Below are 26,432 nucleotides of genomic sequence, written 5' to 3'. Positions count from 1 at the left end.
TTATGACCATAACTGAGACCGGAACTTCTGTTGCTAAGAGATGCAATTGTTAAGTGCATCACACCCGATTTTGCAACCTTTTTTTGCCATGATTGCAAACAAATCATGCTGTCATTAGGAGAATCCAGCTTCCCCCATTAATTTTGCTTGTTGGAAGCCTCCTGGGAAGATTGCAAATGGTGATCATGTGACCTTGGGTCAATGCAAGTATTGTTAATGCATGCCTGTTGCCAAGTGCCCAAATTTTGATCACATGACCTTAGCAATGCTGTGACAGTCATAAGTGCAAGAACAGTCATTAGTCACTTTCTTCAGTTATATTTTAAATTAAAGTGGTCATTAAACAAATGATTATATGTTGAGGACTACATGTAATAGGAAAGTATATTATTAATTTGTCTGCCAGTGTTTCAATGTTAAATTCAGATCATCACTTTATGGTATTTGGCCTTCAATCCTCGACTAATTTTGCTGAACGCAAAGAATGCTATTAATTCTCAAGAAATATACTTCTCAAGGCGGCTTTCTCAATTCAGAATACTAAGTTACCTGCAGAATGATTGATTCAACATTATGCTTGAAGGAAATACATATAGAATATTCCTAAGCTTATGCATCATTAGCCTGATTATGAAAATAACTGGCTAATGAGTGAAAGATTTTATTTTTGTTATTTTAGTCATCTGTAACTAGAGAGGATATTAATATTAACAATATCTGTTCATAAAGTTTTCATCTCTTTTTAAAAATTATTTTATAAACTTGTAGGGAAATTATTTAAATAAATAAAGTCATGCTTTAGGAATCAAAAAGAATGATACGGTATTCAAAATTTTTACAGAAGCGTTGAGCTGTAGTTTATACCCAACATTGGCATAAAACAATTGAATAGTAATGAATTTGTATGGAGATGCTACATGACTATTAAATATTTTAATAGACAATTTGTTTTGCATTCTTGACTCATGGATTTCCCACTGGATTGCCTGATGACATGACATGAATTTACTGAACAGAAACTTTTATAAAAGCTGAACACCAAGAGAAGGGCTGCAGTTACAAAATAGCAAACATTCACCATCTGTCATTGGGACTCCTTCCAAAATCACATGCTGATATACTGAAAAAAAAGACAACAATAAAGTTGCCCCTAGATACAGAATTTAAATACATGACATGAAATTAATTTTTTAAAAATTGTCCTTTTGAAGGCTTTAAACTGCTGCTTGGACAAATCTGACTCTCCCAGCTCCCAAAGCTCTTAAACCCATTGGATACTGCTCTTTTTCTGATCTCATCACAAAGAGAATCTGTAAGGAGCACCCTAGGCGATCCCAAGCCCTTTCCTTAATCCAGAGAGAGGTTTGGGGAAATGATTTGACTCACCAGCTGTGCTTTCTGCCATGGATGTTGGCTCTGCTGGCTCAGCTCACTATTGCTTCCCTGGAAGTCGAAATTACACACACAGACACACACACACACCATTCATAATTTATGCTGCCACATTAAAATTAGAAGAATTGGCAATTTTAGGAAAGATTCTGAGATCACAGCATGTGCCATATCCACAAAGAAGCTCATTTCTTTTATGCTATATAGATAATACTTGAAACATTTGTGTGAAATTATTGTATAAACGTCAATAAATTGCATTGCTACTAATATCTAATATGGAAATCTATCCTCTGATACAATAAGATTCATCTGAAATATTAGTAATGTGAAATTTCTAATGTTTTGCCAGGCCTAAGATTGCAGTAAAGCTTATTTATCAGATGATTTACCAAAGTAGGAAAAACTCATCCTACCTATTTTTACTCTTTTCCAATAAAGTTTAATGGTATAATAAACGTCAATAGAAAATGAGCCAAAGGAAAGATAAGTAGTTCTTCTAGGGTTATTGCAAGTTGTAATTGCTCTTACTTCTTCTTGTTGTTGTTAATTTTGATTTGCATTGACTTTTCATTTGTACGCCATTACAGCAGCATTTTTCAAACTGAATCCTTTCTGATACTCAACTCCCAGAAAATAAACCAGGAATAATGCACATTACTTTCCAAAGCAAATGGAAGAATTTCACATTGAGGCAGGAACGATACATATATAAATTCCCATTGCATGGAAGACAACAAATGCTAAAACACACTATGAGTTGTTTTATTTTTCCTTCAACCTTCAAGTTATTAAAGCTGCAATCCAATAAACATACTTTTATGTGGACCTTTGAACTTAGTGAGCAGATATACTTTTACCATAAAGTTAAAATTATTTCAAAAAAAGCCACAGCAATCATGTGTGGCTTTAAAATGCAATCTGAATGATACTTTCACTCCACCTTCCAGTAAGCTCCAAAAACAAAGAGATGCAAATATTGCATAATGGTATGACCCTCACATGGTGTTTTACATATTTGGCAGGGGGTTGGGTGAGGATCTGGATAGTTCCTAAAGCTAGTACATGTGAGAGATGATGTCCGCAGAGAAGGAACTAAAGGCAAGCAGCAGAGTCCAGAGCTGGATAGGAGACATAGGAAGAGAGTAAAGATACTACTCCCTAGAATCTTCCACCATATAATATGTAGGGTGAGAGTAGAAAGCGTTTAGTCAGGCAAGATTCTGTCTGTTATGTATAAACAAATAACTGAACTTTGGATGGATTGTTCTGTCGTCATTGGAGTAACAATGAACTACATATATCAAATTATGTGTGAAGGGCCATGAATTGAGTAGAGGCTTTTGAACTCCATAAAAATAATATCTGGCTACCCACATCTGAGGAGCACCACAAATTATAAAAACAGGTCATCCGGTGCCTCTGGGATACTAAAGGGTGCCTCAATGTCATATCACTCTCTTGTACTTGTACTTGTACTTGACGCCTCTTCACCCATCGTGGGTATAGGCGACTTCCATATCACTCTCTATTTGGAACAAACCATATTATTTTAAAAAACATTTTGTTTAATATTTTGCCTTCACTCACCTAAATTACCAAAATGAAAACAAATAGAAACATCATCACCAATGCTTTTATAGTAACCTGGATGGGGATATAGGGGGAGGGTTTTTATAGATTTCCTCTGGATCTGCCTTGTTTGGAAAGAAGCTTTTTGTAAATTACAGGAAGAAACGATTAAAATCCTACTCATGTTGCAAATCTTGCCAGGACTTGGCTTCCATACCCTAATGGCATTGTTATAAAAGGAAAAGCATCATGCAGAGTCCAACTATGTATTATATATATATAAGGGGTTGTGACTTTATATATACATACATACATACATACATACATACATACATACTAGTCTCCCTTTATTTATTTATCAGCACAAATAAAACACACACACACACACACACACACACACACACACACACACACACACACACACACACACACACACATATATATATATATATATATATATATATATATATATATATATACATGTGTGTGTGTATCCAACAACTCTGCATATAATCATTAGATACGACAAAGATGAGAATGATGCAGATTCATTTACATGGAATTTAGTCAATTAGATATTTCTTACAACAATCTATTCATTCACTGCCATCCTTTATTCTGCCTTTCACTGGTAGTCTGTGGGGAGAAAAATCAAAGAGTTATTTTCTGTAATACTTTGCGCTACACAAAAGTTGCTTGTTTCTATATTTCTTTCTGGGATTTTTCCACACCAAAATATGTTGCTGAAGTCACACTCTGGCATAGTCTTTCCTAACCTGTTGCCCTTTAGATATGCTGGCTCTGGATCTCTGGTTTCAATTACTGTCACTTGGATTCAAGATTGAAATCCCAAGAGCAATTCTTATTTGGCAAGGTCTACTAAATTCTGTATTCCTGAATGATTGTGAATAAATTTAATTAATAATGCATAGAATGCCTATTTTAATATTTAAACCACCAAAATCAGATTCTTTATGAAAACAATAATAAGCAAATATACTCTGTGGGAGAGTCAAGCTAAAATTCTAGATGAAATAAATATTGAGGAAGAAAGAAGGCAATCTTTAGTAACAACTACCTTAAACTCCCCTATTTTAAAATTTTCAGACATGATAGGAATCCATGCTAAAGAGATGGAAATGTGTATATAGCATAAGAAAACTATGCTGAATACACAAATTGATCCCCAAAACTCAAAGTATAATGGAAGAAAATAGTAGAAAGCAACTTTTTTTGTTCTTAGGCTACTAAATGCTCTGTACCTACTCCTTAATAAGAAGCAATGTACATCTCGTCAATAGAGAAATGGCCATTTCCCATCATTCTAATTTGGAAGGGCTACTCCCTTTCCTCCAAAGAGAAAAAGAACATTGCAAGAGTATTTCGTTGATATTCAGTTATCTTCTACATTCTGTGGTTTTAACCATATTCGGATGAGGCAATTCATCTGAATAAGCAGAATAAAATGTTCCCTCTCCTCTTACTGTCAAGGTAAACACAGAGAATATTTTATTTCGATGGTTCTACAGGACTTCAGAAGTTTTGCAAAGCATAAAATTATTGTACGTCCATTATAGATATATATTGTACTTATCTTACAAAGCCATTCGATTTCCATGCAGTGCAAGTGAAGCTCTGCTTCCTTTCTTCCTGGTTATCCCACTGCATTCTTGTCCAACTCCAGGTTTCATCAGGCACTGATCGCTTTGCGGCCGTAAATAGGGTGCAAACATTATTTCCACCGCGTTTAGATTACTTGGATGCAGCCTATGGTACTTTAGATACCTGCAATGATGCTATACTTCTTACAACAGTGTGAGCACAACGCTATCTTTGCTATGCAGGAAGATTGCACAAAGAACGGTCGATGAAGCCCAACAGCAATAAGACGGGGCAAACCAAAGCATTCAGTAAAGAACCGACGGGAGTCTGGTACGCCGGCACAAGCAATGTTTTTGGACATCCCGCCATCCAATGCTCAAAACCCGGCAATTCTCACTCAAGCCCGCGTCACTGCAAGTACTCCGGGGCTGGGAGAACAGCGGTAATGACAGCTGCCACTCCCCTTTTCCAGGAAAACGCGTTGCGCGGACCGAGCGGTAGGAACTTTCTGCTGCTTTGTTTCGCTTCTGCAAAGCTTTTCATATGTCACTTCACGCCTCGTCCTAAACTCCCGCGATTGCATTTTGTAAACCTGGATTGCAAGTGTTCCTCCCATACATCCCCATCGCCCTTCGGAACCACAAGCGAGGAAAACGGCAGGCCTCAAGGCATTTGTATTCTATGACTATCATTAAGAGTTGTACTTTGATTCTTGATGAATCTTGTCTTTTTATGTACGCTGAGAGCATCTGCACCAAAGACAAATTCCTTGTGTATCCAATCACACTTGGCCAATAAAGAATTCTATCCTATTCTATTGTTACCAATGTGTACACTTGGGCTTACTAAATATTTAGAATGATTCTATCTTTCTGCTATGACATTAAGTGTTGTACTTTATGATTCTTGACGAATGTATCTTGTCTTTTTATGCAAACTGAGCGCATATGCACCAAAGACAAATTCCTTGTGCGCCCAAACACACTTTGCCAATAAATAATTCTGTTCTATTCTATTAACCTAAATGGGTGAAGAACGAGTGGAATTCCCCACTTCACTCCATCGCAGCGCTTTCTAAACTGGAGCTTAGAAGCCACAGCAAAAGCAGAGGGGGCTGAGTCCTCTAACTCTTAGTATATAGGCTTGTTTATTCGATCAACGCCACAGCTAAGTTCACACAAGGTAAGGTCTGTGGTTGGCTTGTGTGGATACGTAATTCCTGGCTCAGAGTACGGAGGGAACCACGGGCACCACTGCGGGGGGCTACGCCGCGCGCTCTCTCCCAAACTCGTCACGCGGAGGCTTCCCCACTCCTTGGGATGAAAAAAGTCCCTCCAGTAGACTGCCATCGCGCGCGCCGCTTCCTTCCCATTGGCTGAAACGCACGTGGAAGAGACAAGTGGTGTGCGCGCGCACTCCCCCCTTTTTTTGTTTTTCTCTTTTTTTGGCCTCCTTTATTTTTCTTTTTCTCTCTCTTTCAATTTTCGGTTCCTCGCGCAGGAATAACACCTGCCCGAGATCGGCTCTGTGGGCGGTGTGTGTGGTGGTGGAGGAGGTGGAAGGAGAGAACCGTGAGGCGTGAGGTGGCCCCGGACCCGCGAAAGGGTGCGCGCGCGCGCGGGCGTGTGTTTGTGTGAGAGCGCGAGCCGGAGAAGCCGGGTGCGGCGCATGCGTGTTGCGCTGCCCCAGGCCTGCAGCGGCCGCAGTCACTTCCTGCCCTTGGCCCATCCGGCTCCGGGGTCGCGTCGCGCGGCCGCTTGGGCGGGACGGGCGGCGGTAACTTTCACACGGGACGCTCTGCGGGAGCGCTCCCCTTTCCCCCCTCTCCTCGGCGGAGGCGCGGCTGCCCGTGAGAGGACTCGGCTGGCTCCCGCTGTCACCTGCCGCTGTCTGGAGAGCCCCTCTCCGGCTTTCCTCCCGCGCGCACTGCCATCCCGTCCGAAGCGCCGCCGAGCGGGTTGCGCTCGATGGGCTAAAATCGCCGCTTCTCCTCCTCCTCCGGCTGGGCTGGCGGCTGCCCGTCTTTCAGGAGCCTCGGTAGGTGTGGTGGCGGTTGTAACTTCTCCGGCCAGCCCCTCTCCACAGCCACGCCGGCTCGGCTCCCGCGAAGGCTGCGAGCTGAGACTTTGTGCGCCTCTTGTCTGTGTCTGTGTGGGGGGAGAAAGTGCGAGCCCCGCCGCTGCTTTGTAAAAGAGACTGGCTGATTTAAGTGACAGGTGGCCCAAAAGGAGACGCCCAGGGGAGCAGAGGTGATGGGAGAAGGCGCCCGCTCTGGATGAAGCGCTCTCCCGGCTGAAGTTTCTGTATTTGTGCGTCAGGAGAGAAAGATGTTTCGAGGGGGGTGGGATTAAGCTGTAATGGTGGAGGTGGGCTTGGTGGTGGATCCGATGGTGCTTTTTTCCCTCGGGGACAACCCTAAAGGTAAAGGTTCCCCTCGCACATATGTGCTATTCGTTCCCGACTCTAGAAGGTGGTGCTCATCTTCCTTTCAAAGCCAAAGAGCCAACACTGTCCAAAGACGTTTCCCTGGTCATGTGGCCGGCAAAGGCACACAGAATGCTGTTACCTTCCCACCAAAGTGGTCCCTATTTTTATACTTGCATTTTTTTTACATGGTTTCAAACTGCTAAGTTGGCAGAAGTAATTACACAGCGCTAGAGATTCAAACTGCCAACCTTTCTGATCAACAAGCTCAGTGACTTAGCCACTGAGTCCCTAGAGGGACAACCCTAAGAAGGGGCTAAAGGGGTTGGGTTGTGGACATTTCCCCATATTTTCTTTTAAACCTTTTCTTAGATGGACGGACACTCAGTCCTGGCAGAATTGGCTTAGGCGGTTCTGGGCCTCTATGTCGGCCCAATGGTTAAAGTGGGTGTGTGAGGAATATTGGATTATATGTGGTTGAGTTGTTGTCAACCCTAAGTGATCACATAGATAGATTTTCTGCATGGTGATTTGTTTCTAAACTAGTCTCTCAGATCATCTTTTGGTACACTCATCACTGGGGAGTCTGTCCATCTTGCTGCTGGTTGCACTCTTCTTCTTTTCCTTTTAGATTTCCCAGCATTTGAGATGCTAAAAGATATTCTACACATGGTCGGTTTTAGTCTGCTGTCTGTAAAAAAAAAACAGTGGGGACCTGTCATTTTGCACGGGGAGATTGCCACATAATATTTTGTTATAAAGAAGATGCAACTAGGTACACTATTCACTAAAGGACTTTTCTTATGATATTAATATAGATAATACAGAAAATGTGTATATACATGGCTTGAAAAATGTATGTCATAATAAGTACATTTCTATAGCCACCCTTCTCAATGATTCTGATGGTTAGAGTTTTCTGTTGTAAGTGGCTAAGCAAGTTCCAAGCCCTTTAATTTAATTTTACAATTTATTTAATAAAAGAAAGCTTTTTTTAAAAAGAAGACAACAATGTAAATTATAGATCTCACATACCAGGAACACTAAATTCTAATTTATTTCTTTTCCTAGTATGTAAGGAAAGGGCTGTACACTTGAGTTTGCTTTTAATACAAACACTTTTAATCAAAATCATGTTAAATAATGCCTTTAAAACATAAACTAATGTTTTATGTTGATCAGATTAATATAGTTTGTAGATAGCCATGACTCATAAACTTTTAGATGTTATCAATTACATTCAGAAGTCTATTGGATTCCTATGTGATAAGCTATGGTTTGCTAACATTCCTAGGCTTTCCAGAGCCACAATATGCCTAGCTTTCCTGACCAAACTAGATAGATAGAAACCATCTGTCACTGAAGTAACTCAGTCCTACGAAAACAGATGCAAAAATATGGCAAGCATAGGAAATTTAGAATGAAGGTATAATTTCTTAAAATGCTTACATATTGAACGGAAAGTACACAATCGCAGTATGTAGCAGTTTTATATGAACTGACAGTTATTTTTGAAGGAATTCTTGTAGTTTACTGTAATGAAGGATCGTTTGCAAGTGACGTTTTTAGTTATTTTACTGTATATCTGAGATCTCATAACAACATACTGTGAGTTAGGCTGAGATAAAGATAGTGACCCAACAAATCACCGAACAAATTTAACTGCCTGGATATTTCTAGTTTCAATCCAATATATCAGTAATTCCAGTGGTGCTAGAATTAATGTAGTTTAGCTTTGTAGTACAAGGTATATGTAAATTCATATGTGTGGCGATTCAGAGGAAATGAATGAAACAGTATTGGTACAACTAATATGATATTGTTGGATAATATATAGAATCTAGGTTCATAATAAAGTATTGAATTAAAAAACCTGCAAATGAATAAACCTCTTTTCTACATACAATAGTTAAGGTGGAATTCATTTCAGAACTTTTATTTCTATCAAAGCTGAATTGAAAAACACAGTATTAGTTCTCATTGAAAATACATATGCTAGCAGTGCAGATCAAGTTGATAAACTTTTTTGTTGGGATAATCTATTTAGACATGCATTATACATGAAAATGATGGATAAGATTGAAGCAAGAATGGCATAGCCAGAACAGAAAATACCACCATTTCTTTTATTCCTATTATAGCTTACAGTATCTCACTTCAGATAATCAAAAGACTAAATTGATCAATAGCAAAAATATTTTATAATTAGCTTGAGGGTCATGAATGTAAACCAGTTGCCACACATAATCTGGACTGCAGATTGCCTATCCCTGTTACCTTTGGAATTCATATACAACATATGTTTGTAATGAATATATGACCTTGAATTCTTTTCTGGATTTAAAATCCTATATTATAGTGATTCATCTGATCTAGGTCTTTCTTGGGTGGCAATTATGGTAGCTGCAAGCAGCCACAGCACTGTCTGGGCCTTTAGAAAATGTAAAGGCTATTTTAGGACTATACATTTTCTAACTTTTGTTTTTTCGGTGGTTCTTTTGCCATTTGAATGCCGACATTAGCTCCATCAGTAAGCTAAGTAGGTTCAAAACTGACAGGCAGATCTGAGATAAAAGGGAGGGGGCTATAGACAGGGCATAAATTAGACTAATTTGAATCAGGAGTGACAAGTTGTGTTAAAAAATTTGGTTCAGAAGCAAATTAATGCAACAACTTCTAATGGTAATAGTTATATAAGCTATAACTCTTTAAGGGTATCTTTTTGATGTACTAAAGTGTGTGTGCGTGCACGCGTGTGTGCTTCTGCACGCACACAATCATAGTTTGAATTTATTTTTTCATGTCTAAAAGTGTATTCCATATCCACAGCTGATTTTTCAGACTATTGGTTTGATAAATTACCATGTAAAACAATTAATATTTGTTTATTTTATCAGAAACAATCTACTGAATGTAGAAGGAAAGCCAGTTATTGATGTAGAAAATGCCTCTTAGAGACAAGTACTGTCAGACTGACCACCACCATGGGTGCTGTGAACCAGGTAATAGAATTGTCTTAATACTAAAATTCCCACTTTTGCAATTTTTGTATTTTTCACATATTAAGTTTTATTTTCTGTGAAATACTTGGGTAAAATATATTAATGTTACATGAAATTGTTTAGATATAGCATGTTTATATGTCTGGACTTGACAAGTGTAGTTTATTTTATTTTATTGTACCATGCCTTTATTATTTTAACAGATAACTCAAGGTGGCAAACCTATCCAATACACCTTCCTCTTACAATTTTCCCACAACAATAGCTCTATGAGATGAGTTGGGCTGAGAGAGACTGACTGGCCCACAGTCACCAAGCTTGCTTCCATGGCTAAAATGAGATTAGAACTCAGACTCCTGTTTTCTAGCTTGGTGCCTTAACTACTAGACCAAACTGACCAGTGTTCTAATACATATGGAACAGTTTTTGTAAATAAATAGTTTGATAAATAAGTATAAAACAGTATTTTATATACTGAAATATAATAAAACATAAATATGATTTTCAGGCTAAAATAGCTGTATACCTCGATCCTGAGTATTTAGTATATATGCATATAGCTTAGAAACAATTTTTCAAATTTTTGTTGAAATTAAAGAAAGAAGTTTGTGTGTGTGTGTGTATGCATGTTCTGTGAACACACACACACACACACACACACACACACTTAATGTTAGAGTATGTGCTCCATTGGAGAATCTGTGGGATACTTTTTATGAATATAGTTATTGCCTATGTATTCATGCTGATTGAAGAAATTGTGTCATTGTTTTCAGTGAGCTTTCTCCCAAGTAAATATCTATATACCTGAGGAAAAAGTTCACGATTTTGGTTAGTTTTATGGCTGAATAGGCAGTGTAAGACTTTATATTAATTTTTAGAAGGTGCTTTGAAACATTTGTTTCAGTTGTAGGACCTCTCTGTACACTTTTCCCAGGTCCATATAATTTCTATCTGCATCTGTCACATGTGTCTTCGAAGGGAGAGGTGATGTGAGGGATTATAGTAACTGCAGAAGGTTATCAGGAAGGAGATAGCACATTCCAAAGAAGGGGGCTAGACAAGAGACAACATAATTTGAAGCTGGATTGTGGAAAGAGAGAGATTTAAGATAGCCTTTCCCAGGATAATATAGATTTAGTCTGGCAAGATTCTGTCTATATGATGTAAGAAAAAATAATTGAACTTTACCTGGATTGTGCTACATTGTTCTTGGGCTAGTTTGACACATGACCCTAGGAAAAAGACAGCAGTTTCAAGGAAATGTAGGGATGTGTTACATTCATGTCCTTACATATAAAATATTGTAATACATTCTGAAGTATTATGAGAATCATATTTGAAACATTGCATAACCCTATTACTGAGGAGATACTGTATAAACAGTGTACCAAAAGTCAGACCCCATATTCAAATTCCAATGTGCTTTTATTAATTTTCTTTTCAGAGAAAATATTACTTAGGAACATTCAAAGGTCACATATCAAATTAGTAAGGAAGAGTTTAGAAAAAAATGGCAACAAATCCAAACATTTAAATTATAATAAATGATAAAATGCTAAAATATAATAAACATTAAATATTATAATTTAAATATATACACCTTGTATATTATTCCAAGAATTGAAAGTTTCATGTAACTATTATTGTATATTCTAAGGCAACATGCTAGCCATTATATATTAATATCTGATGTATTACCAACATCAAGACCATAACCACATAGTTTAAATGAGAGAATGTTCTTCTCCATCTAAACCTAGCCTTAATTGCCTCACTTGGCTGGCCCAGGGGCAAAATATATAATTGAATGTCATCAGCATATCTGTATGCTGATGATATGGTATGATATGATAAGGTTAACTCAGACTCCCATCCTTCTGAAGTGGGTAAAATGAGGACCCATATTGTTGGGGGCAATATGATGACTCTGTAAACTGCTTAGAGATGGCTGTAAAGCACTGTGAAGTGATATATACTGGTAGGTTTAAGTGCTATTGATATTGTTATACCTCAAACTGCATATGACCTCACCCAGTGGTTTTGTGGAGATACTGAAAAAAAAGGGAAAGAATAAAACCTACAGCCTATAAAGGAGGGGTAGGGAATGATCCGCCCTCTCAACCAACACTGATTGGAACCAGTCACAGAGAAAGGAAGAAAACCACCACAAAACAGTGCCCCCAGTTCCCAGGGCCAGCACACAAGGATATTGGGATGAAGAGTGTCAAAGGCACTGAGAGATCAAAGAATACAAGAATTGGTACATGAGCTAAATAATGTTTTGTTTAGATCTACACAGGGTTCATAAGAGGCATTTTATACTGCAGAGGTATTTTACATAATATAGGTGTACAGGTTGTACAGATGTTTAAAACTAAAGGAATTAATTCATTTATAGTACATAAATATGCTAATTATTGTAGAAGAATTGTTTTACTGAAACATATAATTGATTAATATAGATTTTTTTAACATGACTAAAATTTTCCAGCATGCTCTACAGTTGAGATAATTGTTTTCCTTGCAAATATAGTCTAAATTATTGTTGTTGCTGCACTAATATCAATTAAAAAAATGACACAGAACACATTTTATTTTTCCTTTGATAAATTATGTGCCTTAGAAGTACAATATGTATCTATTTGTATACATGTGTCTTTTTTTGAATTTCTGTGTTATATGTGAAAAAATATTTGTGTTATATGTGAAAAAATATTTCTGTGTTATGTTAACAAAATAGATTAATACTTAATTAACAAAATGTACACTTGCTTTTCCTCAAAAACAAAAGCATGAAGCACAAACAAAAACTTAAGTTGGTTAAGTATATGCCACCATTCATGTAGTGACTCAATTAAAATTTCCATTTTCAATATTTTATAGTACGTGTGCTGGAACCTGGAGACCCACCTTTATTACAGCAGCCTTTTCATACATCAAAATCTGGAATCCAGCAAATTATTGAATGTTTTCGATCAGGTATACTTCTTTTGTTTATTATTTTTCTTTTTTTTTCTTTTAATATTTTTGGGATACTTTCATGATTAATTCATTTTACCATGTACAACCTTATTTGGCCTGAAGAGATGCTTGTCATCTGAGTACAATATCTAGAGCTTTAAACTAAAAAAAGTAGGCAGTGTCAGGACAAAAAATTTAATTTAACTTAATTTAACTTTTAATGGTCATTAAGTCAGTTAATTCCCATGTAATATTTTTCATAACAACATCATTACCCAGACCTCCTTTCTGAGTGATATGAGTGGTTAAGAAATATGAAATATAAACTAATGAACTAATTAATTTACTAACTAACTTTTGGAGATACTAGATCAGTGATGGCAAACCTATGGTACATGATCCAGAGGTAGCAGGCAGAGTCACCAGCTGCTCTTCTGATTTCCGGTGCCAGCCAGCTGGTCTTTTCAGGCGCTGGAGTGCTAGAAAACGGGCATGTGTGTGCTGGCCAGCTGGTCTTTGGGTTTCTGGTGCTCAGGGGTGCCAGCAAACCATCTGGTAGCGCGCATGCACACCGGCCAACTGGTCTTAAGGTTTCTGGCGTTCCGGTGCACGGACATGCACATGCTTTCCAGTTTGGTCACTCAGTGCTGAAAAAGTTCACCATCACTGCTCTAGAGGTTATAAGAATGACTTTGGAGGTTACAAGTTCTATAGTAATGGCAATAATAAAAGTAAAAACTTTGAATTCCATTTTATGTAAATAAATTTGAATACACATATATTGTTAGGTATTAGGATATACTTTTTATCTAAGAGTCTTAAAATGTACCTACGTATACTTTACATTCATTCTAAATTATGAAAATATCTCAGAGCTTGTCTTATAAATCTACATGGACTGTCAGATTTCTCTGCAGTATTTTAGTGTATATTCACTACAAGTTAATATGACTGTAATGAATAATACTGCAATTAGATTATTTTACAATTGTCCTGGACCACTTGTCCCTTTTGATCTATCACTCAAAATATTTTCCCAATTTATAATCTTTGTTTTTTATGTACACAATTTCTTATCTATGTAATAGTTGATTTAGAATAAGAGATAAGCTGTTCAGTCATTTTGAATGTGTCTAAAGCATGAAACATTTCCAAGATGATAGAAGCAGTTCATTTTACACTTAAATTAATTCTTGCATAGTGAAAACAGAGCATTTTGAACTCAAGGCAGCTCATGTTTTGTTATCAAGGTGGCTTGAACTTCAAGCATTTTGTAGCCCTCAGTGGTATTGAGCTTGTAGCTTTTGTGTCATATCAGGCATAGATATTTTAAATGAAAGTATGACCTACGTCATGTTCTACCTGGTGTTCCTACTATGACTGTAGCCTGGTTGAGGTATCCTTAGTAGAATTGCTGCAGTACACTTAATAGGCTTATCCATCAGTTTTTCTGAAATCTGCATTTGGTGCAGAACATATCCTCCTATGATGAAGTAGGATGAATGAATCAAAACATGAAGCACCTCAATTATAGAAGACTCTCCAAAATAGATCAAATATCTCCCAACCGGTCTTCTTTCAGGAAACAGTATGATTTATATCGAAGACATAACTGTTCATTCAGGAAATTATAGTATAACATTCTAAGATCAGAGTGCTTTAATGCTTTCATATTGCTACTTAAGAGTGTAGTTTTTATTGTTGATAATAGTAATGATACTTTTCAAAAAAATCTGTTTTCCTTTAAATGATTCTAGAGTATTGTAAAATATTACTGGGAATTGTGGCTTTTTAAATAACATAAGGTTTTTAATTATATATAAACTAGTAAAACTAGCAAAACAACAGGTGGTAAGGCTACATAACTATTAAACAATAGTCATGTATTCCATATGTTTCATGATGGCATTACAATAGAACCTTTATTATACAATAGAACCTCTGATCACGAACGCTTCTGACCATGACCAAATTGGGTTCCCACCAAATAATTCACAATATTTTTTTTTGCAGCCGATTTTCCCTTCCGCACCATTTTTTTTTTTTTTTTGTAAATACCAAATTTCCAAAATTATGTTTGGGTCAAGACCAAATCAGTTTACGACCAAAGTTATGGAACAAATTATGGTCGTGACCAGAGGTTCTACTGTGTCACTTTTTATGCTACCCACACTCACAGCTGAGGTAGACGGAAGGAAGGGAGGGAGGAAGGGAGGAGAGACAGAGGGAGAGAGAAAGGAATAAATAAGAAGAGAAAGAGAGCACGCGAGAGAGAAAGAATAAAGAAAGATAGATTGTATATAACAGCCAGAATATTTGTATAGCCTAAACTGGAGAATGAAGAAGAATTAATGCATTCTTGAAACTTATAGATAGGAGCATGCATCTGCCAGTTAAATTATACCTGGTAAGCTTGTAGCATGCAAACCAGATATTTTCTAAGCACATTGTTGAAGCAATCTTATTATTTTCAGGTAAAGTGGCTTTTTTGCATGGATGAAATATTACCACACAATTCGTTTGAATTCTACTGTTTTTGATGGTTAGATAAAGCAATTTTTTTTATCGTTTAGCTAACATCAGTTAAAGCGAATTGTTCAAGTGAATATGCTGTCCTGGTAAAAAATTTTAAATGATTTGTTTAGGAACTAAACAACTCAAGCATATTTTGCTAAAAGACGTGGATACCATTTTTGAATGCAAATTCTGCCGCAGTCTCTTCAGAGGGCTACCAAATTTAATAACTCATAAAAAATACTATTGTCCACCAAGTCTTCGGATGGATGACAGTAAGTTTCTCTTCTATAAATTTTCTTCTTCAAATTTGAAAGTTATAATGGGATAATGCTTTTAAGGATAGTGATTGTTAAAATATAGCTTTTTTTCTATAAAGCATGCATACATACTCTTAAAAATACAATTTCTTGTATCTGTACTATATTCGTACTGTACATTATGAATAGAAGATACCTCTTACAGGAGTTTCTAAAGAGAATGGAAAAGGGCAAAGGTAATATTAAAAATATGAGCAAATAAATTGGCAGGTACTTATTTTAATTTATCTTTAAAAAACTTGTGGTTACACACTATATATAAGTATTCTGTGAGGTACTGTATGTGATGGGATTTTGAGCTACTCATTTCCCTTTCCTTTCTGAAAAAAAGGTGGTTAATGTTTCCAGAACAGAAAAGGCTGAATGTTAGTTCATTTGAATGTCTATGGAAGAGCATTTATGGTGCTGTCTTCTCCTCTTATAATCTTGTCTTAATGTACTTTACTGTTATATTATTTTTTAAAAAAAACTTTTTAGTGACAGTTGTAAAATTGTCTAATTTAAACACTCTGTTTTATATTTTAGACTCTCCTGATATAAATGATAAACAGAGTCAAGCCATAACTGATCTCCTAGAAGCTATGTATCCACGAGTGAACAAGCAAGATTATATAATACGTTTGGAACCTATAGAAACAAACCAGAATGCTGTATTTCAGTATGTCTCAAAGGCAGATAGTTCAGTGGAGAACACTGACCCAAACGCTATTCCTGACCAAGCTTCTGTAGAAACACCAGAACATGCAACAGAACCTCCTCCTAAACCAGTGTCAGATACTTCAGAAACAAAAGCTGAAGAGACTCCTCCCTTAGTTGTTGACAAGATAATGCCAACTCCAGAAGAACCTGCCCCATGTTCAAAACCTGAATTAGAATGTGATAATAATTCTGATTCGGGTCATCAATTAATTTGTTCCCTGTGTAAAAAAGAATTTCATTCCAGACGCAGTATACGCCGTCATATTAGGAAAGTCCATAAAAAAAAGATGGAAGAACTAAAGAAATTTATTCAAATTAAAAAAAGGCCAAATCAGATATCTAGAAGGGGTCGCAATAAGAATGTTTTGGTAACTTTGGGTAAAAGTTGTCCTTTGTGTATTAAATCATTTGCTACAAAAGCCAATGTAAGAAGGCATTTTGATGAAGTTCATAGAGGACTGAGACGGGATTCTATAACTCCTGATATAGCTACAAAACCTGGACAGCCTTTATCCTTGGATAAAACCTCTGGAAAAACTGCTAGAACACAAAAACAAAAGCCTTCAAAAGCTGAGTACAATTTAACTGCTTGCAAATGCCTCTTGTGTAAGAGGAAATATAGTTCCCAGGTAATGCTTAAAAGGCACATGCAAATTGTTCACAAGATAACTCTTTCTATTAAGAATCCTAAAAGAGAGCGAAAGCCTAATGCAGAAGTGAAAGTGAAAATCGAACCAGCAGAATCTACAGTATCTACGCCTTCCATCTGTAGTTCTTTGCAGAATGAAGTAAAGGGAATAAATAATTCAAATGAAAGAAAAAATACATCATCCATTGAGAGAAAGAATGCAGTATCCAGTGAAAAAAAGAAAACACCCACTGAACGAAAAGGCATATCATCCACTGGAAAAAAGAATGTAACTCCAGCTAAAAAAAATAAAGTTAAGCAGACCTGTCAGAAATCAAAGTCAAATAACCAGTCTCTTGCAAGTGGTCTCAAAAAGCCCAGGAAGCCAAGGCTGTCAGTTGGCTTTGATTTTAAAAAGCTTTACTGTAAACTCTGTAAACGCCAATTTACTTCGAAACAAAACTTAACAAAGCACATTGACTTGCACACAGATGGAAATAATATTTATGTTAAATTCTATAGGTGTCCCCTCTGCACTTATGAAACACGCCGGAAGCGTGATGTGATAAGACACATAACTGTAGTACATAAAAAGTCTTCACGTTACCTTGGTAAGATAACTGCAAGTTTAGAAATCCGAGCAATAAAAAAACCTATTGACTGCATTCTAAAAAAGGTGGCAAAAAGAGGCCCTCAGAGGGATGAAGGTAAACAGAATGGTTCAAAACAAGACATTACCTCTAACTCGCCAAATAAAAAATATGAAGGAACTGATGTTGGCATTGAAGTGAAAGTCACAAAAAACTTTTCTCTGCACAGATGCAATAAATGTGGAAAAGCATTTGCCAAAAAGACTTTCTTAGAACATCACAAGAAGACTCATAAAGTAAATGTGACACATTCACCTGAAGACAACAAAACCAAAGGCAGAAGTACAAGATCTAAAGCTCTTGTCTGTTGAAGAATACTAGTGCCTTCTTAAATACATGCCTAAATTTTCCATTGGTACTTAAAGTGCAATCACATTTTTATAGATCTAATGCTTCAGACGGTAAAAGACTCTTGCATTCATTAAAAAAAGCGTTTAAGATTTTTTTTCATGGCAGTGAACCTAAAAGCAGTTTAAGTTAATACACACACAATTCTTCAAAGTTTAATATTATATATTAGTATTTGCATAATATTTTGTTAATAGTTCCATAGTTCCAAATGATTTTTAAAATTAACTTTGCACTTCATTGGTACTGACCAGGCACAGCAAGCATATATGAACTGAAGATCTATAGATGTGATGTCGCCTCAGTATGTTGCTTTAATACATCATTTTTGGCATAAAATTTGGAAAATACATTTGTATTTTAAATTAATGTTATATAATTCTTAAACCCTAGAGTTAATACTTTTGTATTTAAACCACCATTCCTTTTGTATTAGGAGAAGATTGTCACTCAAAAAAAAATCTTTTATTTGAGGAGTGTTTTTGGTAGTTGGTCATTTTTCCCCGAAATTTTAACTTCTTTTTTACATAATTAATTTGGACTGGGTAGGGGTATCAGATAGCCTATTTTATTGTATGTAATGAAAATATGGAACAGTTCCAAATTACCTTTCCCTTAATTGAAAAATCTTGGACAACCAGCAGTTAAAGAAAGAATAGTGTTTTTAAATTCCTATGACAGAGAAAACTTGTTTCAATTTAAGAGAAATGTGAGTGTATCTCAGTAAACAGGTGCAACAACTTCTTTAATTGAAGGTAACTTCATACAATTAAATTACTTGTTCTGGCAATTTAAAAATTATGTAAGACAAGTTTCCAAGCATTTGAAAGGTATTTTCAGGTTGGTTGAAAGGTTGGCTGGTTAGTTTTTCTTTTCTTTTCGCTTTTTATAAAATAAAAAAATGGATCTCTAAACCAGTGATAATCTAGACCTTTGAACCTATAGCTTATTTTTCCCTTTTCCCCATATTTAGAAGGGGACTTGTCAGCAGTGAGGGAAGTGATACAAAGAGAACACAGAATTTTTAGTAAAGGTGTCCCTTCCTATCCTGTAGATAAAAGTTTCTACTGGATCAAAAATTATGGGTATCAATTGAATGTTTTCTCACTTTTTACCCAAATGAGCAACCAACTTATCAGAGAAAATCTGATTTCTATGTGGTAAGCTTATATGCTACTAATAAACAGAAAACCTTTAAAATCGGTTATAGTTTATATTATATATGTATTTCTCCTTAGTTAAAATAATGTGATAATATTTGAAATTAGAACCACTAAAATCTAGAATAGTAATATGAGAATAAGCTGTTTTCAGATTAAATGTGTTGACTCTTAAACAATGTAACATCTTGCCTAATATTTTCAACAAAATTAAAATTCATTAAATATAACACCTAAAATTGAAAACGTGATGCAGTTCTGGAGTGCTAGTAATGAAATGAACATTTTAAAAGGAAAGTTTGCAAATATTTTAAAATGAAATTACCACCTAGAACAGGTGCTTCCTAGGTGTGGTCCTTACTTAATTCTGATTTTACTGAAAAGATTTTATGTTCGTTGTGATATACTACTAAGCAAATGCTTTGTGATGTACTTAAAATATTTTTTTATATATATAAATGAATGTATATGAGCAGTTTTCTTAGTATAATTTGAATGAATTGTAATCTAGCATTTGCTTTAAATTCAATTCATGGTTGAGTAATTTTGGGGAGTATTAAATCTGAATTGTACTATCAAAATCTATAGTGATTTTGAATGATTAGCACATTCAACAGTTTTTCATATGGAGGTTTACAAACTACCCACATTCCCCTATTTTAATTGTTCTTTAAAAAAATAAAATTACACACAAGCACTTTAATAGCCAGAGTTTAAATTTCTTTTAGTGATTTCTTCTAAAGACATTACACTAATATTCCTGTGAAGATAGTAGTTGGTTTTTTTTGGTAGTATATTCAGATTCAAATATTTGTTTTGTAGTTTGTTAATTATTGCCTAAGAATAATAGTGCAAGGATTTTTTTTGTTTTGTCCACAAAATGTTGAATGACCACTTTAGGTAGCACTTGGCTTTTTTTGTAAAGTTTATGAGGGGCTTGCTCATTATTGTCTATTTTATAATCAGTTCTATAGCAAAACAGTAGCACACCTCCCATTATGAATTTTTGGCAGGTTTGTGCACTTTTTAAAAAATTTTAGAAAATGTTTAGTGATTTGTGTCAAATTGCCAGATACTGAATATCAGAAGAAACGCCGTTTGTAAAATACTGGTTGACTCCCTTGCTAAGGGAATGCCTTGTGTCCATATAAACCTTTTGTACAAAATATATCTAAAAATGTTGATCATAAATAAAAAAAATATTCTTTTTTGAATAGATAACATGTTTGGCCTTTTAGTGCTTTGCACTAAAAAACTGTGAATGGAAAATGGACTGTAACTGTTTCTGGAAATGTTCTATGTTGAATGTACATGCTTGGATAAATGTACTTTATTTGAATAAACTGGAAATTATTTCAGCTAAATATACTTACGCCCTCTTTATAAAATGCATAGTTAGATATTGTTTATATACATTACCATGGAAAACCTGTAAGAACAGTGACTATATCAGATTTATGCAGTTTAGGGTGCGAGATTTGTTTTCTTCTTTTCTTCTAGGGCAGTGATGGCAAATTTTTGGGGCATGTCAAAAATTCAAAAAAATGCCTAAATTTGACTTTGCTGGCATGTCATGCATTCTCTCTCAGCTGCCTCATTTTACTGACCTCAGAAGGATGGAAGGCTGTCAACCTTGAGCCAGTGAGAATCGAATTGCAGGCAGCCAGCAGTCAGCAGAAGTAGACTTACAATACTGCATTTTGTGCCACCACAGTTCATATGAAATGAAAACTATGTAGCTTCCTATCCTTTAATCAAAGCAAAGGCCTGGGGAAACACCCCAGACTTCAGGGCTCTTCAAAGTTTCAGCAAACTGGGGGGGGGGGGTGTTTAAATCTTGGGAGATACTTCATTCCATAGGGTAGGTGGTGCGATGGGGAAGATAAGATGCACTTCTGGGGTACTGATAGATCACATTGATTAAGTAGAGAATGTACTCTAGCCTGCCAGATCATATAAGCTGAGACATACATAATGAACCAAATAAAATGTTAAAAAGTTATATTTATGTAGTTACTTACCAAGTACATCTAAATTAAAGTAACCAAAATATATTTGCAATCCCCAAGGGATGTTACAACTTTTGAGCAACCCAATGTTTGGAAATTGAAAGTTGAAAAATTTGACACGTCCTAACAGATTCACAGACCTAATAGAAAGGTTGACAGTTTGGCAGTTGAATCCCTAGCGCTGAGTAACGGAGTGAGCTCCAGTTCTAGCTTCTGCCAACCTAGCAGTTCAAAAGCACGTAAAAAAAATGGAAATAGAAAAATAGGAACCACCTTTGGTGGGAAGGTAAGAGTGTTCCATGCACCTTCTGTGTTTAGTCATGTCGGCCACATGACCACAGAGACGTCTTTGGACAGTGCTGGCTCTTTGGCTTTGAAACTAAGATGAGCGCTGCCCCCTAGAGTCGGGAACGACTAGCACATATGTGCAAGGGGAACCTTTATCTTTAACAGACTCTCAAGTAATCAGGTCATATGGGCTTTACAGGTAGCAAACAATATTTTGATTTATACCCAAAGTAAATTGGCAACTATTGCAGCTCAGAAAGCCAGTTTTTATTTGTGCATACTGAGGCCTGTCCATTACTGCCCATTCCATTGCATTCTGGACCAGTTGAAGCTGCTGCTGCTGATCTTCTAGAGTGGTCCCATATAGTAATGGTGACTGTACGACTAAGTAACTACTAAACCTCATTATCTAAATTGACTGCTCAGTATCTACAAAATCAGGCAAATCTAAAGTCATCTAATACGGCCTAAGTAAATTATTACTTGGTGTTATAATTGTACTCATCTTTAAATATTAGATGTAACCCACTAGATAGAAATTTCCAATCTGATTTTCCTAGGCACCATTTCTTTATATTGGCATCTCACATGCAATTTTTCATGGTGATTTAATTTTTTTTCACAAATTGTGAGACCAAATCATATTCTCGTTTGATATAAGATATTCATCACAAAATACAGTTACGCCCTGTTACTAGCATAAGGATGTGAATGTAATGGTTTCAGTTGTGCTTGACTGCACTAGATGTGTACATATTAAACAGAGAAATGAAAGTTATAATAGAAATCTATAAAGTCTTAGTTTTTATTGACCTGCTGAGTTTCTGCAGTGCATAATTAAGTTCCAGTTTTGCAGATCACAACTTAAGGCATTTAAGGACAATTTACACCAATCGATGGAAAGGCATAGAGTCATTTATATTCTAATTCAGCAGCACGATCTTACACCTTCAGGAAATTTCAGGGTTTTCAATATTGTCTGAATATTGAACTGCTGTATAAGTTGAAGCTGGCAATTCTGATTTCTTGGATTCTGCTTTTCCAAGACTGCTAAAGGAGACAGAACTCAGTCTAATTTCTGATAACAGTTCATAAAATCATCCATGGACCACTGCAGCTAAAAAAGCTTGCTAATTGTTCTTTAAGAACATGCCCTCAAGATGTTGCCTTTGCCTCATGCCCAGCCCATAGGTGAAGGTTCTTTTCTAGTACTTTTCTCATTCAGTGTGAAAACAGCAGAATCTCCATCTTCTCCAAACATGAGCTTACCTTCTTTCAAAACGTGACTCCTTCCCCAGCCCTGCTGCAGCCCACCTTGGAAATGGTGATTGGGCTTTTGCCTTCAGGGAGGAATCCTCCAATCACAGGCCGTATCTCACATTAAAACCCTAAGCCTTCCTCGCTGACTACATTACTGAGGTAAGTTAGAAAATGGCTGTTGGAGCAAAGTTTCCCTCACAGCTGAGAAGAATAACATCTTAAAGTTGCTGTCTGCAATGAACTCTTTCTTTTGGGGAGGATGTGTCCAGTTTTTTTTTAAAATCATTCATCTTCATCTTTCATGGACCAGAATGCTGTTTATAAGCTGTAAGTTACTGTATTTCAGTTACTGGCCAGCAAAACTGCTTTGAAAAGCAGTCACACTTAACTTACCAAATATCAATAGAGTCCACTGGTTTTGTTTTTTTTTACTCTGTTACCCTACAGTATTATAGAAGAGAAACTGACTAGAAGAAAACATCATCATATAGCAATACAACTAAAAGTATATGTTTAAGAATTTTGAGCATAAAATTAATATAGCAAGGCTGTGGCTTTCAACCTTTTCTTCACAACAGACCCCCTTTAAATACTTTGGCCATGGACCACCAAAACTTAACTCAAGATTTAAATCATAAATTTTTTTAAAGCCTTCATGGACCCCATGTGACAACATTGCAGATCTCTAGGGGTCTGCAGACTACAAGCTAAAGCCACTGTAGTAAGGCATTAGGCAATTTGAGTAAGCCAATTTAGAGTAATAGAATTGTAAAATGGAGAACGTCTAAGAAGTATTAGATGAAAAGTTATGGCATATTATGCAAACTATGGAATTGTATTTTGGTTAGTTATTGAAGTAGAAACAGATTGCTCTGATAGTAACAATTTGAGATAGAAGGAATTAGTGTGACCAGGGTATTTGTTGGCAAATGGTTAGCATCAGCATAGAGTACAATATAATATAATATGCTCTGTTATTTCAATTACTGCTCTGTCAGATTGGTACAGTCTCTATTCAAAAGAGGTTCCAGTATCTCCCCTCAATGGCTGCTGTTGGAAGGCCATTGAATCTAATCAAAGAGAAAGGCCTGCTAATTTTAGGCATTGTTATGCAACTGAGGCATCTGGCTGGGTGAAGTAAATGTGTAGAATGGCTCAGAAAGATATGCCAGGGTAAAGCTAATAAAATCTGATTGTAAATCAGTGGCATATTGTTTAAGATTGCCTTATGAACTTCATAGCCCATAGTTTGATCAAGTTGTTAAGGCACCAGTTTAGAAACAGGGAGATCAATAGTTCCAGTCCTGTCTTTGGCATGAAAGCCATCTGGGTGACTTTTGGCTAGTCACTCTCAGCCCAATCTACCGCATAGAGTTTTTGTTCTGATGAAAATAGGAGTGTTACATATGTTTGCCAACAATAATAGTGGCACAGTGGCACAGTGGTTAAATGCAACACTGCAGGCTACTTCAGCTGACTGTACTTCTGCAGTTCGGCTGTTCAAATCTCACCGGCTCAGGGTTGACTCAGCCTTCCATCCTTCCGAGGTGGGTAAAATGAGGACCCAGATTGTTGTTGGGGGCAATATGCTGACTCTGTAAACCGCTTAGAGAGGGCTGAAAGCCCTATGAAGCGGTATATAAATCGAACTGCTATTGCTATTGCTATTGCTAATAGCTACAGCAATAGCAGTTAGATTTATATACCTCACCCTATTGCTTTACAACACTCTCTGAGCAGTTTACAATGTCTGTAATTTGCCTCTCATTTTACTGACTTCAGAAGGATGGAAGGCTGAGTCAACTTTGAGCCTGTCAGGATTGAACTCCAGACTGTGGGAAGAATTAACCTGCAATATTGCATTCTAACCACACACCACCAGGGTTTCTATACATAAAATGAAGGTGGGATATAAACAATCAAATAAATAAACAAGGGAGGTGGAATGTATCCTTCTCTCATATCTCTTTTGGATTTCCTTGGTGCAGCATTTATGCATATTATATCATATCTTACATTTATAACTGTAAAATGTTATACTGAATTTAAAAGGAGATTATTTTTATATTTCTTAGAGTGGGTGGTCAGTTGTTTCTTAGCTGTATGGCATTCTCTGTCAAACCAAGACTGGTAAAAGGAAAATCAGTCCCTGTTAGCAGAGTTGGACTAGTAGAGGTATTTGACTGGAAAAACTGGATTAGCTAGGTCAGATATAACAAAATGGGGTTATATGATGCTCAAGATGATGCTATAGGGCATTGCATCCCAAAACAACAGAGGCAAGGACATTTCCCCCCCTATGCCATCACTCTGCTAAACAATTCCCACAACACTGTTTTATGCCCTGGGATGGCAAACCACCTAGTAGGGCTGTATTACTATTATCCTCAACTTTCCTATTACCCATTTTCTTAGCTTATGACTATAACTTGGTTGTTGGTACCTTATGATTTATGTTAATTGCTTTTATTTAGTATATTATGATTTATCCTGATTTCTTATTTAGTATCCTATGACAATCACTGAGTGTTGTATCTTGTGAATTATGATGTGTTTTACTATTATAATCACGATTTCTCCCTTGTTGCTTATATGTACACTGAGAGCTTATGCACCAGAGACAGTTTCCTTGTGTGTGCAATCACACTTGGCTAATAAAGAATTCAATTCTATAAGAAGATTGGATTCACGCCAAATCTGGGTGCTATTGACACAGGAGGAGGAGGCTATTGCCTGTAGGGTAAGCAAGTACTGAATGGAACAGAGAGTTATAAGGCTGATTTTTCCCCCCATGGCTCTTGGGCTGAATAAAGAGGAGTTTCCCCATCTCTTCCATACAGTAAATGATGGTGTAGGTTGATCAACAGTATAGGTTGCAGCAGAGTCAATTTATTCAGTAACATCAAATTTTATTAGTTAACTATTACAGATGTTTTTCCTAACAGGGACAGCTATTGGTTATGTGAAACTGAAGCTATGAGGTAAATGAATCAATTGGTTAAGTTTCTCTGCCAGAGCAAAGGTTTTAAATATCTCTGCAGAGGATACAGCAGATGTTAGGGAGCTTTGAACTTCATTTAAAATGGAAACAAGTCCATTCTTAGACATGCAGGGAGGGAGTAGCTCATTTGTTTCCTGAATGAGAAAAAAGTACCTAATTGCTACTATCTTTGAGTACAGCTGATTAATCCTCTTAATCAGTTGTAGGGAATCAGCACTAAAATGTTGTCAGCTAGTTTTGTTACCAACTCCCCCAGATGCAGCCTGATTCTTGTGCTCTAATAGTTATAGAATGGGGCAGCATCTTTAAATACCCCAGTAGGGATCATTTAAATTCATTTAGAAAGTCTTTCATTCTGATTAATATGAAAGGATAAAGTGCACATATAAAGGTAAGCACCAAACTTACATGCATTCCAAATCCAGTAAATCAGAATGGAGCTTTAAACAGTGAAGAATGTCAGAGGGAGAAGGTTACCACTGTTTTCATCTGCCACTTGCTGGAATTAAATTAGTTAGCAATCAAAAGCATGTGTTTGTGTGTTTGTAAGAAACTTGGGTTGTTTGAGCTGGTGAGAATGGAAATCTTGATGTCAAAAT

At 36.4% G+C, this 26,432-nt stretch overlaps 1 protein-coding gene across 1 annotated transcript; it reads left to right on the top strand.

The window, feature by feature from the left end:
- Positions 1–6,269: 6,269 nt before the first annotated feature.
- ZNF800 (zinc finger protein 800) lies at positions 6,270–20,631 on the top strand. Its single transcript, XM_014060476.2, has 5 exons — positions 6,270–6,603; positions 9,888–9,992; positions 12,879–12,974; positions 15,602–15,745; positions 16,316–20,631. Exons 2-5 carry the CDS (start codon positions 9,935–9,937, stop codon positions 18,076–18,078), a joined length of 2,061 nt encoding a protein of 686 aa, XP_013915951.1. The 5' UTR covers positions 6,270–6,603; positions 9,888–9,934; the 3' UTR covers positions 18,079–20,631.
- Positions 20,632–26,432: the final 5,801 nt, after the last annotated feature.

This window comes from Thamnophis sirtalis, unplaced genomic scaffold, assembly GCF_051295495.1.
Source record: "Thamnophis sirtalis isolate CommonGarterSnake01/CBP01778 unplaced genomic scaffold, rThaSir2_p1.2 scaffold_9, whole genome shotgun sequence".
NCBI lineage: Eukaryota > Metazoa > Chordata > Lepidosauria > Squamata > Natricidae > Thamnophis > Thamnophis sirtalis.
The sequence above is the reverse complement of the archived record's forward strand: the minus strand, read 5'-3'. Positions and strand labels throughout refer to the sequence as shown.